At 48.8% G+C, this 16,928-nt stretch overlaps 1 protein-coding gene across 1 annotated transcript in view; it reads right to left on the bottom strand.

Moving 5' to 3' along the window:
- Nucleotides 1-5,058: 5,058 nt before the first annotated feature.
- PTGS1 (prostaglandin-endoperoxide synthase 1) overlaps nucleotides 5,059-16,928 on the bottom strand; it is a 19,095-nt gene continuing 7,225 nt past the window's right edge. Inside the window, exons 4-11 of the mRNA XM_006917052.3 lie at nucleotides 16,854-16,928; nucleotides 16,509-16,652; nucleotides 14,274-14,455; nucleotides 14,078-14,161; nucleotides 13,161-13,407; nucleotides 10,790-11,076; nucleotides 7,391-7,538; nucleotides 5,059-6,170 (exon numbers count right to left, since the gene is read on the bottom strand). The exon at nucleotides 16,854-16,928 is cut by the window's right edge and continues 79 nt beyond it. Of these exons, the coding sequence (XP_006917114.2) occupies nucleotides 5,815-6,170; nucleotides 7,391-7,538; nucleotides 10,790-11,076; nucleotides 13,161-13,407; nucleotides 14,078-14,161; nucleotides 14,274-14,455; nucleotides 16,509-16,652; nucleotides 16,854-16,878 (1,473 nt within the window). The 5' untranslated portion in view covers nucleotides 16,879-16,928 and the 3' untranslated portion in view covers nucleotides 5,059-5,814. The remainder of the gene's footprint in view (nucleotides 6,171-7,390; nucleotides 7,539-10,789; nucleotides 11,077-13,160; nucleotides 13,408-14,077; nucleotides 14,162-14,273; nucleotides 14,456-16,508; nucleotides 16,653-16,853) is intronic.

Below are 16,928 nucleotides of genomic sequence, written 5' to 3' on the forward strand. Positions count from 1 at the left end.
AACCATGCCAGATCCCCCGCTCCACCCCATAGGGTGACTAGATAGGAGGCGGAAACTAGGATATGTCTTGGGTCCCTCCTGTGGAAGCAAGAATTGAGAACTAAGACAAGAACGGGCACTTGATTACCCTGTGGTGGGGAAGGGGAGAGCTTGGGATTGGAGCTTCAACGAGTGTGGCTAGAGGGGAGGGAGGGAAGGGAAGTCTGAAGCAGATGGGGAGATAAAAGGCAACAGTTTTTCAGACTTCGGGGAACCAGTTTTCAGTGAACATCATTGTGGTGTGTAGAGTACAAGTCACAGAGCAGAAAAGAGATAGCAAGCCTCGAAAAAGCAAGTCATGGGAGAGGAAAGAAAATGTCACTCGTTTAAACAGGAAAAGAAGGACCGAGAGACAGCATGATACGGTGCAGAAGTCTCCATCTGCGGCTTGTTAACAGAATCATCTGGAAGTAAATTAACATCACCAACGCCCACCACATCACTGCACCTTCCACCCTCCATTTCCCCCATCCCTACTGTGATTCTGGTTTGGGGGATCTTGAACGGGGCGCAAGGTGGAAATTGGCCACGCATCGGAACTTCACCGCTGCCTCCCACCACTTTGTAGCTCTGGACAAGTCACCTAATTTTTCTGAATCTCAATTTCTTCCTTTGTGCAATGGGAGAAACTCGTCATACGGCTGTTAGTCAGAGTTAATGAAATAAGCAGGAAGGTCCATGCCACGGAGTAGGCTCTTGATAAATGTTTCCTTTTCTTTCTCTAATGGTGCCTGTCATGCTCGTGCATCATCTTCTCTTTCCATCAGGCCATTAAGCAAGAGAAGATACAGCAGGGGATTTTGAACAGAGAACAGGAACCATTTCCCATAATAAATGTGTATAAAAGTTGATGTTTCAAATAAAGCCATTTATAAGGGTTAAAATCTGCCAAAGAGGCAGCTTAACTTGTAACAGTCAAACAATGGAAACAACCCAAACGTCCATCGACAATTGACTAGATAAATCGATTGTGGTATACATTAAGTACTTACACGCAGTGAAGAATGTCCAACTGCTGATACATAGCAACTTGGATGTCAATAGATACATTGAGGAAAAGAAGTCAGACTCCAAAAAGGATATATTGTATGAAATTAAAAAGCAAACAAAACTAATCAACGGTGACAGAAGTCAGAATAATGGTTATATTTTAGTGGTTTTTAGACAGGGAAGGGGCACAAAAATGCCTTCTGTGGTGCTGGAATGTTCTATATCTTGATTTCTTTGGTGGTTACTTAGGTTTATACTTACAAAAAAATACATGCACTTAAGATTAATGCACTTTGTTGCATGTTATATTCCAAGGTGGGGGGTGGAGGGAGGTGAGGGGAATCTGCCACAGAAGTCTGCAAGACCATCCTGCCATATTGTCCTGAAATGACCAAGGCTGACGTTGTGCAAATGGCTCAAAGCCCTTTTGACCAAAAGTATAGAGATTGAGAGTAAAAAAAAGTATTTAGACCCAGTCTGGAAGGAAATCAAACACGAATAACAGGTAAGATAGTAAGGTGTTTCATTATTGTTCCCTTAATAGTGCCCTACAAAAGCTTCTTTTAATATTCATTGCTGTTATTCACCCAAAGCTATTTCAGTTTAAAGTCCATTTTTATAGGAGAGCACGATTAAGTAGAAAAGTGGGCTGTATACATGCCTAACATTTTTGACACTTCTTTACGCAAACCTTATTAGCAGAGTGGACGGTGCGTGCCTACGGTCTTTGCGTCTCTGCTATTCTGTACTTCCATAATTTGGCTTCTCGTGTTCTTTGCTTGTAATTATTTGGAGCTGTTGCCAGGTCAACAGTGGCGCCACTGTGATATTCTTTATGGTGTTCTAGGGCACAGGCCCGCAGAAGCAAAACAGAACTGAAACAATAGATCCTTTGAGGTAGACCATCCAGGTTTTCCCAGCCTCTTTGAATACTTTTCCCAGATATGGAGAATTTCCCACCATCTGGTTCTTTCCGAGGTACAAGCCAAAAAACTCACTTTCCCATCCTCTCTTGGAGCTGGAATTCGGGCATAAGAATGACTTTAATTCCAAGTAGACATAAGTGAGGAAACAGGTGCCAGGCTGAATCCATTTTCTGGCTAAGGTGGCTGTAGAAGCAGCCAGCTTTCAGGGGCAGCAGTAGTGGGGTTTGGCAGCAGAGGTACAATCCGAGATGCCCGTGTGCGGTGGCGGTAGCAGAAGCATCTGCACTGGAGCAGTAGCCGCTGTTCCTGAGCAGGAAGCCTTAGAGCCTAATCCTCTGGTCTTTCCAGTGTTTCCATGAGCTACGCCATGTCCTATAATAAAATCCTTCCTGCTCAAATGGGCTAGAGGATGCTCTGCTGTTCTTGCTGGGAGCCCTGAATGAACCACCCACTGTATCAGTCAGCCTCCTCCAGAGAAACAGAACAAATGAGATATATGTATGTGTGTATGGATGGATGTATATGGGGGGCATATATATGGCTTTATTTTTAGGATTGCCTCACACAATTGTCAGAGATGGCAAGTCAAATCCATAGGGCAGGCCAGCAGGCTGAAAACTCAGGTAGGAATTGCTACTATAGTCTTGAAGCAGAATTTCTTCTCTGAGAAACCTTCGGTTTTTGTTAAGAACCTCAGCTGATTAGATAAGGCCCACCCACGTCATCAAGTGTTCTCTCCTTTGCTCAAAGTCAGCTGATTATAGATATTAACCATGCCTGCAAAATACATTCACAACCACATCTAGATTAGAGTTCGATTTAATAACTGTAGCGCAGCCAAGCTGACACACAAAATTAACCATCACACCTGCCAAATCAAAATTCTGGGAAATGGGCATTCATATCATGGGCATGAAGATCTTCCACTCTGAAAAGGCCTTCTTGGTGCGTGTGACCTAATTTTCCATTTGCAAAATTTCATACACAGTTATCCAGGCAAAACCAAGTCCAGCTGCATTCAGGAAAAGACGATCCCTAAAATCCATCCCATCCTCCTGACCAACCCTACAGCCCTTCTCCTGACCCCGGCAGCCAACATCTCTCAGCTGGACCACGGCCACTGCTTTCTGAACATTCTGCCGGCCTCTGGTTCTTGCTGCTGTACTCTATTGTCCCCCGACCCAAGGGTACTCTTTCTAAAACACTAGTCTGATCGTGTCTCTGCTGATTAAAATTCCAGAGCCATTGCAGTGCTTTTATCGTCTCAAAGTCGTTCAGGTTTGGTTGCAAACAACAGACCCCAACTCTGACCAATGAAAGAGGGATTCATGGAGCATCTCTCAGGATGGACGGAAAAGCTAAAGTCTTGAGGTCAGGAATCCAGGCTTCCCTGGTGATCTTGGAAGCGGGAACTCATGGGACAGGCTTTTCAGAGTCCAGCTGTGGGGATGAGTCAGAGTCAGTCATCTGAATCCCCATGCGACTCCACTCGGGGCCAATTTATAAGGAGAGGGTGTAGGACGATTGGCTGGAATCGATTCACAGGCCAACCCTTCGGCCGAGACAAGGCCCTTGATGGAACCACCAAGACTGAAAATAATGAGGGAGGATTCTCAGGCAAAGTAGGGATGTTAGCAGGAGAGGAGAAATCGATATGGGCAAGCAAGACAAGACACAAGCACGCCATGCCTGCTGCCAGCACTCGAAGGATCCTTCCAGATCAGAGCAATCGGGGGAGACTGCATTCTCTGTATTCAACAGTCCAGGAGGGAGTGGAGAGGCAGCTCCAGACAATGCAAAGAAAAACAAGAGCTTTCTGGACTGTAAGGCAAGAAGCCCAGCCTCAGGGACCTCCAGCCTGGACCCCAATTTCCCCCATTATTTCTGGGCCATCTTCCTTCCCCAGGATCGCTAAAGCCCAAAGCACAGAGTTCTTACCTTACCTTACTGACCTCTACTCTCTTTGCTGGCTATGGGGGGTCCACGTGGCTGGGGAAAGGGTCTATGTGCTCAGGGGTTAAGCAGTGGAGGGCAGAACAGAGTGAGTTAGAAGGATGATCACACCTATTGTTTGCTTGTTTATCTTCTACTCTTCCCCCACTGGAATGTGAGCTCCACCCTTGCAGAAGCCTGGCCTGTCTCATTGCTCACTGCTGGAGCCCCAGGCTGTGACAATAACTGGCATGTAGTAAGCAGTTAGGAAGAAAAATATTCGTGACTGAATGAATAGAATACAAGTAAGTGACTGAATGAATAGAATACAAGTAAGTCGGAGGCTATCCCCCAACTTCTGCCTTTGACCTTGAGCCAGACAGGCAAGATCGGGCCTGGAACTGAACCAAACCAGGAAGCAAGAGGAAGCCAGATGGGGGAAAGAGCGCAGCTCTAGACTTAGTTAGACCCGAGTCCCAACCTGGCTCTGGCACCTGTGGGGCATGTCATATGGCCTATGAATAGAACATAAGTAAGTCGGGGGCTATCCCCCAACTTCTGCCTTTGACCTTGAGCCAGACAGGCAAGATCGGGCCTGGAACTGAACCAAACCAGGAAGCAAGAGGAAGCCAGATGGGGGAAAGAGCGCAGCTCTAGACTTAGTTAGACCCGAGTCCCAACCTGGCTCTGGCACCTGTGGGGCATGTCATATGGCCACCTCGAGTCTCAATTTCCTCGGTTTCGTAATGGGGATTTTTATACCACTTCATCCATACTGTTGAGATGAGAATAAGAATCAAATGTATAAAACCGGTACAGTTAGTGTTCCCCTCCCCAGATGTCTTTCATCTCGGTTGTCTGCTCAGTAAGGGAGGAAGTTGTTTTAATCAGATGGTGGAAGCTGCATGCTGCATCTCCTGGGCCTGGGAAGTCGTGTGTTTTAGGAGCACAGCCTGGAAGAGGTAATATCTAACCCATGACGGGTAAATGAAGCATTTGGAAGATCTGGACAATGACAAGCCCCAGGGACCTGGATGGAAACACCCATGCTGCATCCCCTACCACATCTAGATTGTGGCTGGGAGAAAGGTTACTTCAGTCTTGCCGCCGCTCCTGGGGACGGGATCAAAGGAGACACATAGCAGCAATTTGGAAAAAGAATTTTATTCGCTTCATGAGAAACAGCTGCCATGAGTCAAGACCCTGGATGGAGACAGAGCTCTGGTGGCTTCCAGACAAAGGCCTGGAAAAAGTTCACCTGTTCTCTCTCTATCCACCAACCAGGGTCTAAGTTAGGGGTCCCAAGAAGAACACCCCACCTCCTTGCCCCCTCAGTGTAGGCATAGATTCAGGCAGTGCATTCTTCTTAGACATCAGATTCTCCTGCTCTGCCGATGTCTCATGGAACAGGAAAATGAACCAAATCAGCATTCTAGACATTCAGACCAGAATTGACCTGGCACGCCAGCCACTATTCTGGATCAGCAACCGGGAACACACATTCGGAATCACCAATTGGAAAGTCAACATTCCGGGGAAGGGGGGCATAATTCTAGAATGCAAAACAAACACCCCCTAACTTTCTAGATGATTCCATCAGGAGCTCCATGTTCTAGAATGCCTATATTCCAAACCGACCAGAAATCTGACATTCTAGGCTGTCAACCAGGAATCCAGGATTCTGGCATGCCAATGAGAACCACTCCTAATGTTCTGGGTGGTTAACCAGGCATTCAGTATTCTAGAATGACAAACAAGACCACAATATTCAAGATAACGGGCGAAAGACACAAAGTTCTAAATGTCATCCCTGATACTCTTGATGCCAAACTAGAAACCGGACGCTTAAGACTAGGAAGCCTGGCCTCTGCATTCTGGAAAGACAAACACAAAGCTCCACCCTCCAGCATGCTGCTGCCCCACCCCCTCAGAGTTCTGTGGACGGCCGCTCCACAGCAGGCTCCCCATCCTGGTGGGGGTCGGGCACACGGAAGGCAACATAGGGACAAGTCTTGGTGTTGAGGCAGACCAGCTTCTTCAGTGTGGCCGTTTTGACAATGTTGAAGCCTATCTCGCCACCAAATGTGCTTGACTTCCAGTACTCCGGAGAACAGATGGGATTCCCCAAGAGGCCCTTGAGGGAAAAGGGAGCCCCAATTTCTATCATACTTTCCCCAAAGATGGAGTTTGGATGGCACTTCTCAAGAAGCAGTCCCGGATAGAACTCCAAGGCATCAATGTCTCCGTACAACTCCTCCAACTCAGCTGCCATCTCCTTTTCTCCTACAAGGGAGAAAAGTTAGAGTCAGAATCCCAATGCCATTCATTAAGGTTAATCTAGGGAGGGAGCCTTCTAGATCCACCTTTTCCTGGGGAGAATAAGCAACTTCAGGAGAACGACTTGAGCAATTGAGCACAGGCCCTCAAATCTGGCCTGGCTGACAGACCCTTCTCCAGGGCTGCATCCAGGGAAAGGAATCTGCTACTGAGGAAGGACTCAAGGGCCTGGATCTGCCACCTTGGGCCACTCATCTCACTTCTCTGTGCCCTAAGAACCTGATCGTTACAACAAGGAGAAGCGACTCATCTTGTTTCCTTCACAGGCAGGTTTTAAGGCCTTATCACCATCTAAGGCCCTGAGTTCTACTGGCGCTCAGAGATGTAGTGTAACTTGTCTAAGCTCACACAGAGATTGAGTAACGGTGTTATTTCAGCCCCTCTGAACGATCACAGGACGCTGACCTTGAGTTTCCCTGTTTTTTCAAATCCACCCTCCATAGGGCACTAGTACACGGGCATGGGTCATGTCACACCCTTGTCAAGACCCTTTAGTGGCTCCCCATTGTCTGTGACAAGGGTTTCCAAACTTGGCTGCCCAGTAGCTGGGGATCATAAACAACAGCAACAACAATAACAATACACACACACACACACGCACACACGCATGCACACACAGTCTTGGGTACTACCCAGGCCTACTGAATCAGACTCTCTAGGAGAGACATCCAGGATGTGATATTTTTAACCAGTTTTCTAAGTGATTCTCAGGTCACTGGTCCATAAATGAGTATTTAGGAATCACTAGACAGAATAAAACCCAAAATCTTTAGCGTAGAATCCAATATTCTACACAGTTGAGCTCCAACGTCCCATTACTAACCCCCATCCCATCCCCACATAAGCCCCTTGCTCCAGCCATACCTATAACTGTTCTCTCTAGTAGATTCATTCTTTGTGAGCTCTGCGCTTTTGTACTTTCTGTTCCTCTACCTAGAATACTCTTCCTTCTATTCTTTATCTGGAAAAATCCCTATTTATCCTTCAAAACCAGACAAAAAGCCACCTTCTCTCCCCAAGTGGAATTCTTTGCCTTCCCACACACCCCATAATTGCAGTCACAGTGCCGGTTCCATGTATTGGCCCATTCTGTTCCCTCGCTGTCTTCCTCGCTTTAGTGCAAGTCTCGCGAGAGCAGGGACCGTGTCCGGGAAACAGCTGCTCACCTGTGAACTCCTGGAAGGAGGTATAGGGCTTCATGCCGAACCTCTTGCGGTACTCATTGAAGGGCTGCAGCCGCAGCTCTCGGGACTCCTTGATGACTTCCACCGCCACGTGCAGGACGTGGTGGTCTATGTTCCTACCCCCACCGATCTGCCAAGACAGAAACACAGCCATGCTCTGAGAGCCGGGCCACACTGTCCTGGAAGAGAACTGCGGGTCAGGAGTCCTTCCCGAGCCAGGACAGAGCACACGGCTCAGCCTGGCCCTCACTCTGCTGGGGACCTGCCATGAGGTCTGCCACTGCCATGCCTTCTTGGGGATCTCCTGTGAGTCTCAGCTTCCTCATCGTTAAAGTGTGAAATGGGCCAGGAGGCCACTGTGCTGGCTCATCAGCCACGCCGGTCCCCAACCCTTTGTGAGAAGCCCCCAATATCCTGTTAAAGAAGGTTCTGAAACTAAAAAGTCTGCCGAGGAGAAGGCCAGTATGGCCACAGCCAAGAGCTCGAGCAGAGGGGACAGGCATTCCAGCTTTGGAAACGAAATTTGGAAGGACAGAAGGCTCTCTGAGCCGGCAAGGGTTGGAAACGGGGGGATGGACAAATATCAGCTCGTGAGGTCAAAATTTAGGGCTTTCCTAAGATGTTTTTAAAATTACACCTGGCAGAACTAACATGTATCTGTCACTCTCCAAATCAGTTCTTATTGTAGAACAGAGATGTTCGATCTTTTCAGGGATTCTGCTAAGGAAACTATTTCTATTGCTTTCCTTTCCCTTATCGTAGTATTGAGATTCAACAAAATTTACTGAGAATCTAAGTATTAAACAGTGGACCCCTAGTAATCAGCCACCACTAGGACAGAGAAACTCTGACCTTGAAGGTAGGAAGACAGAGTGTCAAGTCACTCCATTCAGACCAGATAAAGCCATTTACAGGGATGTACGTGACTTTGTTTCTCCTTCCTTCTGCCAAGTTTTCTGAGAAAGGAGCGGTCATAAGCTAGCAACAAGGGAGCTAAAACCTTGCCAGGAAAACTAGAAAATATAAACAAATTTAGCTTAACTAAACTTGAAGTTTAACTCCAAGACCAACGGGTGGTATAACATCTTGTCAAAGGAATGACAATAGGGTTCAAATCCAGGAAACCTGGCGAGATAAGGAAGGCCTCAAAAAATTTTCTCATTCGTAGCTATTAAGGAGCATTGGTCTAAAGAAAGCTCTATTGTTCGAGATGAATTCATAATGTTAAAGCTTAAGAAAGAATTCTGTTTGGATAGAACGAGTATGACTGGATGGGAAAGAGGAAAAGCAAATTTGGGTGAAATCATATACCTTGGAGCAAAGCTAGCAGAGCCTGGTGCCAATCTCAGTTCTACCATTTAAAAGCTGTGGGGCTGTTGTAGTTGACTTGTGTGCTCCCCAAAAGATGCATTAAACTCCTAACCCCCAGTACCTAGGAATGTGACCTTATTTAGAAATAGATGTAATCAAGTTAAAATGAGGTCATATTCCACTAAGGTGGGCCCTAATCCAATGACTGGTGTCCTGATAAAAAAAGAAAAACCAAAGATACAGGAAGAACACCATGTCGGAGAGATGCTTCCACCAGGAGCTGAGAGAGGCATGGAACAGAGTCCTGCTGGAGCCTTCAGAGAGAGCCGGGCTCTGCTGACACCTTGATTTTGGACTTCTAGCCTCCAGACTGTGGAAAAAAATTTTTCTGTTGTTTTAAGCTACCCATTTTCTGGTATTTCATTACCACAGCCCTAGAAAACAAATAAACCTTCTTTATCATATGAAGCCAGCTCTCAGCTTCTTCCTGGGCAAAAACGGGGCTGGTAAGAGCATCCACCTGATGGAGTTGTGGCAAAATAAGGGAGATAAAATAGGCAAAGCAGTCACCGCAGTGTTGGTCACATGGTAACCCAAAACGATGGTGGCCACGTGTGGCGATTATCAGCTGAAGCCCCGTTTCATCATCTCTCATACTCTTTTTAATATGCCGAGAGTCGACAGCTTCTGCTGCCCTTCCACCCTGCACCAGAAAATAGCAGGGCTTTTCATAGGCCCCCCACAAAAGCTGCTGTCTCTGCTCATGCCTGTGTCCCCACAGAGAAGAGAGACCAATATGCTGCCAGCAGCTGCCCACTGCTGGCAGCATATTGCAAATTTCAGTTAAAATACCAGAAAGAAATCTAAACTCCTATGGTGCCACGACTTCATGACTGGGCTTAGGGACGAGGATTAGAGCAAAACGGGGGATGAGGGGAGCTGAGATGGAGGAGATGAAAGCTTCCGAATGTGTGAAAGGGAAGATTTAGGAGGGAGTCGAGTAGGAATTTCAGGGGACAAAGCTATATTCATTTTCTAGGCCCGCCGTAACGAAGTACTACCAACTGGGTAATTTAAACGACACAAACTTATTTCCTCACCGTTCTGGAAGCTAGAAGTCCAAGTTCAAGGTGTCAGCAGGCTTGCTTTTATTCTGAGGCCCCTCTCCTTGGGTTACAGATGGCCGTCTTCTCCCTATGTCTGCCCCCTGTACATGTCTATATCCTAATCTCCTCTTCTTAAAAGGACACCAGTCAGACTAGGACCCACCCAGTAACCCCATTTAACCTTAATTATCTCTTTAAAGACCGTGTCTCCAAATACAGTCAAATTCTGAGGTCCTGGGAGTCAGGACTTCAACACATGAATTGATGCGGGGGAGGGGTCATTCAGCCCATAACAGAGGCCTACCCTTTAATGAAGACCTACTATGTGTAGGCACTTCCACATATATTATCATACCCCGAAGGTACACCTGGTCCTCAGATTGCCATGTCCTCTGACTTCCAGGCCTTTCTCAAGCTGTCGCCTCCATCTGGAACATGATCATATCCTGCCATTGACACTACCTCTCTCCCTGGGAGATCCCCATCCATTCTTCAGTTCTCTGCTCAAACATCACTTCCTAATCCACAATCCCCAGCTCTGGCTCAGAAGACCCCCTCCGAGTCCCCAGGGCCCCGTGGGCTTTCTGTACTTTGGTTCCAAACATGTTCTTACAATTCTGTTAATACTCGAGATGCACCTAGCACAGGGCCTAACGCATAGTAAGTACTCAAGTGATGTCAGCTGCCATATGACTGTTGTTCCTTTCTAAGGCATAAGTGCCAAAAAAGACAAGGCCCCAAGAACCACACTGATCTCATTCATCGCTATATCCCCAGCAGCTGGTGCCATACCCAGCATTGCTGAATGAACGAAAGAATGAGAAAATGAACGAAGGAATGCTTACAACCACCCTGTAGGAATGACACTTGTGCCCGTTTTACAGAAAAGAGAACTGGGGCCTGAATCCAGGTCTGTGGGATCCCAGAGCCCACCCGTCCCCACCGAGGCCCCTCTGAGACTCACCCGGCCGGCGCTCTGGCGAGAAAAGGCGTCCACCAGGGCCTCCACCCCATAGTCCACCAGCATGGAGGTATTGAACAGGAACTGCTCGTAGCTGTACTCCTGGGAGCCCACCTTGAAGGTGTCAGGCATGAGCGGGTGCCAGCGGTAGAGCTGGTTGAACTCCACGGCGATACGATTGCGATACTGGAACTGGGCGCTGAACAGCAGCTCCGGGTCGAACTTGAGTTGCAGGAAGTAGCCGCTCAACTGCTGCACGTATTCCTCAATCACAATCTTGATGGTCTCCCCTGGGAGGGAGCATTGGGGAAAGGGTCAGCAGAGCACAGCCATTGAGTCACCCGGCCTGGGAAGCAGGCCAGTTCGTGGAAACTGCTTGCTTTTTTGCTTCTTCATGGCTGTGGACGCTGTTTCATTGTATTTGGTCCACGTTCACTCTGTCTTTTTGTGAAGAGGTGTGAAGATGGAATTTTCTGTTTCGGGTTGAACTGACGTCCCAAGATTAGATCTACCATCTGCTCCTACTTCCACAGAGCTGTGTGGGCCCAGCTAAGCAGGACATGCAAAGGAAGTGTCTGAGAACTGGTTCCCTGACCCTCGGGGACCCCCTCCCAAAGCTCATTAGAAGAAGTCGCAGAGGCCACAAAATCTGGGGAAATGGAAGTTGCTTAATGAGGGCTCTCATCGTGACTGCGAGGCGGGCTTCAAAAAGACCCCTCCGAGGGTGGCCGCTGCAGCATAACAGGAAGGCTGAAGACAGAAGGCTACTCCAGTCCTAAATATATTTCTCACATGTTCCTATAAATCAGAATTCTTGTGCACTGAGTTTTCCTCTGCTCCCTCAGTCAACCAGCTACAAAGCAAAGAGCCAGAGGAGAAACAAATCGAACATTCCACAACAAAATGAAAACCGGTCGCCTAGATATTAAAGGAAACAGATATTTTAGCCAATCGGCCCTTAGCTAAATTGGCTTTTAGCAAATCGGTCTGGAGCCACTGGATTTGCGATCAGCAGACCTGGTCCAAATCCTGGCCTCACATTTCTAGCCACTTGAGCCAGGGCCGCGCGCGTGGCTTAAGCTCTCTGAACCTCACTTTCCTCATCTGCGAAATGTGTGTTACAATAGCATCAGTTTGTATTCATAGGGTCATTGGGAGGAGTAGAGAACAATTGCATCTACACTGCTTGGCCCAAGGCCTGGCATAATGTAGTAGGAAGTGTCAATACACGTAGACAAGAAGCAAGAGCAGTAAGTACAGGTGTGAGGGGAGAATCCCCTCCCCATCCTCACACATCGGCAAAGATCAGGCTAAGTCTTGCGATCCCTCCCCACTCAGGGACGAGCTCCCCTTGCAGTGGGGTGGAAGTAGCATGAAACTTGGTGGCAGCCAGCCCTGGTTCAAGTCTTCCTCTGCTGAGCGGTCTTGGAGAATTCGCTTAACCTCTCTGAATCTTAATTTGCACCACAAGAGTAATCGTATCTGGTCCATAAGGTTGTGGGGGAGGGTTAAATGCAGTACCGGATGCACAGCGTTAACACCTTTGGTCACAGCTTTATCACCAGTCAGTATGCTGGGCAGCCTCCTCCCATGGACTTGCCCTCTCTGGTCAAGGTCTCTGCAGTGCTGGGACTTCAGATCCGGCCCCTTCTTCTTTAGGCTATTTCTATCCCCGATGCCTGGCTCTTACAAGCTCCGGCGAATCAGGAGCTATAATTGGGACCAGCAGGGACTAGCCATGCCCAGGATGCCCAGAGGCGGGGGCAGGGGGTTACTGGTGACTCAGAGTGAACACAGCCTGGACACGAGTGTCAGGGGCCAAGCTTCCAGGCAGGAAACCAAATGACATTTTAGGCTGCAGACTCGCCCCCGTAAGAGACGCAAAAATATCCTGTCCCTGAGTCACTCAGATGCTACCAAACTCCAGGAAGGCAGATCCAAGAAGGGCGGGAAGCGTGAGCATCCCCGAAGGCTGGGCAAGCTGGACTTTGAGCTGCACACGCTGGGGATGTCACTGTGTGCATCTGGGTAAAGAAACGTGAGGAAGCTGAGACTTGGGATGGCTAATGAAATTGGCTGTGAGTTACCCAGCTCACAGTCAACCACCATAGCCATCCATTTTCTGAAGGCCTACTCTGTGCTGAGTGCTTTCCCATTCATCATTTCAACAAGTCCTTACAACTATCGTCATCCCCAACATCCAGATTTGGAAACCGAGGCTCAAATAGGGGAAGGGGCCTGCTCCCGGTCTCGTAGCTAATAAGCGGAAGAGCTAGTCTTACAGTTCCAGCTTTCTGTCCCCGAGCCCTCCACCCACTGCTTCTCAGGACAGAGGGGATGACCTTCCGGGTCAGGGCCGGTTTGGAGTCCTCACCGATAAGGATGAGGCGGGTCGTCTGGAAGAGCTGCTCGTCGCCCCAGGTAGGGTGCTCAGCCTTCAGCAGGTCACACACGCGGTTGTGCTCACGCAGCCAGAGCGTGGCATAGAGCATGAGCCCAGGAAGCAGGCCGAACACCTCCTGGCCCACTGCCATCTGGCTCTGGAGCGGAATGCCCCGTGGGTAGTGCATCAACACGGGTGCCTCTTCCACCGACGGCGGGTACACCTCTCCATCCAGCACCTGGGGGATGGGGCCACCTGGCAACCTGCGAACGAGGCAGGGCACCTGCGCCTGCCACAGCGGACTTCCTCCCGCTCCTACTTACAGCCGCCCCTCCTCCCTAACCAAGGCCTGTTGATTCTACCTCCTAATCAGGGGCCATCCTCGGCACTGTGGCCAGAGCAGTCCTTTAAAACACTCATATCTAAGATCACCTCCTGGCTTATTGCATATGTGGTTCACCTCATATTTCTATGGGACAGTGCTAATTTAGACAAAAAGTCTGCATGGAACTAGCATCTTCATGTTCGTCCGTGGTCCCTGATCGGCTGTGAGTTCCTTGAGGGCAGGGCCCATAATTATCGCCGTCACTGCTCTATCACCCGTGCCAGGCACATCATAGCGTCCAGTAAATATAGTGGAATAATTAAAAGGCAACTGGAAACGCCCATCATATCAAAGCCACCTCCCAGGAGGACACGAGAGGTCATTTCTGCTCCTCATCTGCTCCTCTTGTCTGGCACCTTCTCCGCAAGATTTATTGTCTCTCCAACTTGCACACACCTCCAGCTCCTGCAGCTGGCCCTCTCAGGACACCACCCAGCCACCACCCCTCCACCACCACCACAGCCTCTGCCTGGATGATGGTGGAGGCTCCTTCCCAATATCTCATCCCCGTGGCCGGCGCTACCTGGTACTTGAGTTTCCCATCCTTAAAGAGCCGCAGCTGATGCTGGCGTTCCAGATTGTCTCCATAAATGTGGCCGAGGTCTACCTGACAGCAGAGAGAGAGAGTCCACTCAGATCACTCGGCCTGCCCTACCAATGACAACCTGCCTGTGCCGAGTGAGGTCCGGAGAAGCCCGGAGGCCCTCCTAGCGACTTACCCCGTGGCCCAAGGCCTTGGTGAAGCCAGGACCCATCTTGCCAGACGTTTTGAAGAACTGGTGGGTGAAGTGTTGCGCAAAGAAGGCGAACATGAGATTGGTGCCTTGGGGGTCGGGTATGAACACCCTCCTGAGCAGGAAGCGACGGCTCAGGAGCTGGGCATCTGGCAGCTGCTGCTTCCCTGTTTGGGGAGGTGAGAAAGAGCAGTAGCTGCCTCTTGTCTGCGTCTTCCCACCCCCAAGGACCTCCTGGGCTCACCAGACCCAATTGGTCCACGCAGGAAGCCCCGCAAGGCCTCCACAGAACCACCTCCCTCCTGCCAGCTGGCTCCTTGCAACTTCTCTGCCAAAAGACCCTAGAAGTACATACGCGTGAAATGGCACGCTGTTTGGACCTTGCTTGAAAATACTCCATTTAAAAATAAGGTGGGGGGAGATGAATGAAATACGATTGGCAAATTGTAGACCAGTCTTGAACCCGGGGATGGATACATAGGAGATCGTTAGACTTTTCCTCTCAACTTTTGTGTATGTTGGCAACTTTAAAAAAAAAGTTAAACAAAAAGAGAAAAAGGGGGGAAAAAAAAAACAGAAACAAAAGAACTTGGACTTCCTGGCCATAGAGTAAAGGAGCCTGTATTTGAAACTGGCTGTGCCATTCACTAACCGTGTGAACATAAATAAGTCATTTCATCTCTCAAATTCTTCATCTAGAAAACAGGGCAAAGGAAACCTATTTTATGCAGTGGATTTGAAGAGTGCACGAAATAACGTAAGCGTGACAGAGAACCGGTGACGTGGAATCTTTTAAATCAGGGGTCAGAGAACTTTTTCTGTAAAAGTCCATCTAGTCAATATTTAAGGCTTTGCCAACATACGACCTCTAGCACATCGACTCAGCTTGGCTGCTGCAGCAGGAAAGCAGCCACAGACAGTCCTTAATGTGTTCCAATAAAGCTTTATTTACAAAACAGGGAGCATTCGGCCCGCAGGCTGGAGTTTGTCAACCTATTTTAAGTGACGGCAGTCTTTTTATGTCTAGGGTAAAGACAAAAAGTCATCTTGAAGCAGGTGTCTGTCATTATGAGAATAATTGTTAAAGGACCTTCCTTAAATTATGTCATTGTCAGATGAGTCAGTTCCCATTGCCCTGGCAGCGAGGAATAATTAAATTTTTGTGTTCTCATCAAGGCATCTTTTCAGAAGACCTCACATGAGGCCCAGTGTGGAAGGTCCAATCAAGATCAATAGATTAGCTCTTTGGATTGAAATGTCCGACTGGTTTCCTCTAGCAGGAAAGGATATCACGCACCCCAAAGGGAACTCACCAAAAGGGAAGTCGGAAGGAATGATCCATACCCCATAACTTGGAATCGTCACTCAGAATGATGCTGAGCAAGGACTGGTCCAGCAAAGTGTTGGCAGAGTCCAAAAGGGCTGTGAGACGCAACTATCCTGGCAGAATGGTCATGCTTTGGGAATAGCAGCTGCGCACGTGAGTGCAAATCATCAGAGTAGTGCCCTTGAGGCCCAAGTCAGGACGTCTATACCTATGGGAGGTTCTGAGCCCTCCAAAGCACTCAACCCTGGGGCTGCACAGGACCAGTGCTCAATAGCGACACCACGTGGTGGGAACTGAAGTGACGGCAGTGGCGGGCTGATGCCTCTCGTCCTCCCTGTACTTGAAGCTGAACTGATGACTCTGAACTGGGTAAACTCTCAGGTTTGGGGGCAACCAGGAGTGGGGTGGGAAGAAGGCCTTAGGAGAAAGATTCCTGCCAGTGAGACCAAGTGGGGTTTGGGCAACTAAAGAAAAAAATCTGACTTTATATGTAAACTGCACTGATGAAGCATGGAAAACTATTTAGATTAGTGAAGAGCCAAATAAAAAGCACACTATTACTTCCCTCCCACGTTTCAACTTTTAAGTCACTCCCATCCCAGTAAGATCCCATCCATTCAGTAGACAAGTTTCAGGCAAAGAGGCGCCCTAAAAATACGGAAATGCTAGCCCGACTCTGCCACTAGCTTTCTAGGTGACCTCAAGCAAAACCCTCCACCACCCTTTCCTGTCTTCATTCCCCAGCCCCATCCTCATCCCGGGTTCTGGATAAGTCATACGATGTCTTTCCTTAGTCCACTCGTCTGCAAAATGGGTCAATAATTGCTCTTCTGCCTGCTTTTTCCCAAAGAGGACAACTGAGCATCCCCAGCCCCGCCTCCCACCTCCATTACCTTTGGTCCCCATGGGTGTGGGGCAGTCTCGGGGCACAGAGGGCAGAATTCGAGTGTAATAGCTCATATTGGAGAAGGACTCCCAGCTGAGGTAGTCATGCGCCGAGTCGTAGGTCGGGGGACTGGGGATAAGGTTGGAACGCACTGCAGGGGGCAAAAATGTTGGTGACAAGAAGTTTCCCACCCCCAGTGATACCCGCTTCCCTACCTTCTCTTGGCTTGGACTTGTTTTATCTGGCATCACAGAGTCTCCCCACCCACCGCCCTTATCAGATGCCAAGAATTTCAAGAACTGGCAGTATTTCTTGCTTCTCCAGATTAAGGGGGGGCCTGCCCCCCACCCACCTGTGAGGACCAGGCGCATGAGCATTTCACGGATGAAGGTGGCATTGACAAAGTCCCAGAACCAGCGTCCATGTG

Source organism: Pteropus alecto, unplaced genomic scaffold, assembly GCF_000325575.1.
Source record: "Pteropus alecto unplaced genomic scaffold, ASM32557v1 scaffold226, whole genome shotgun sequence".
In the NCBI taxonomy this organism is placed as follows: Eukaryota; Metazoa; Chordata; class Mammalia; order Chiroptera; family Pteropodidae; genus Pteropus; species Pteropus alecto.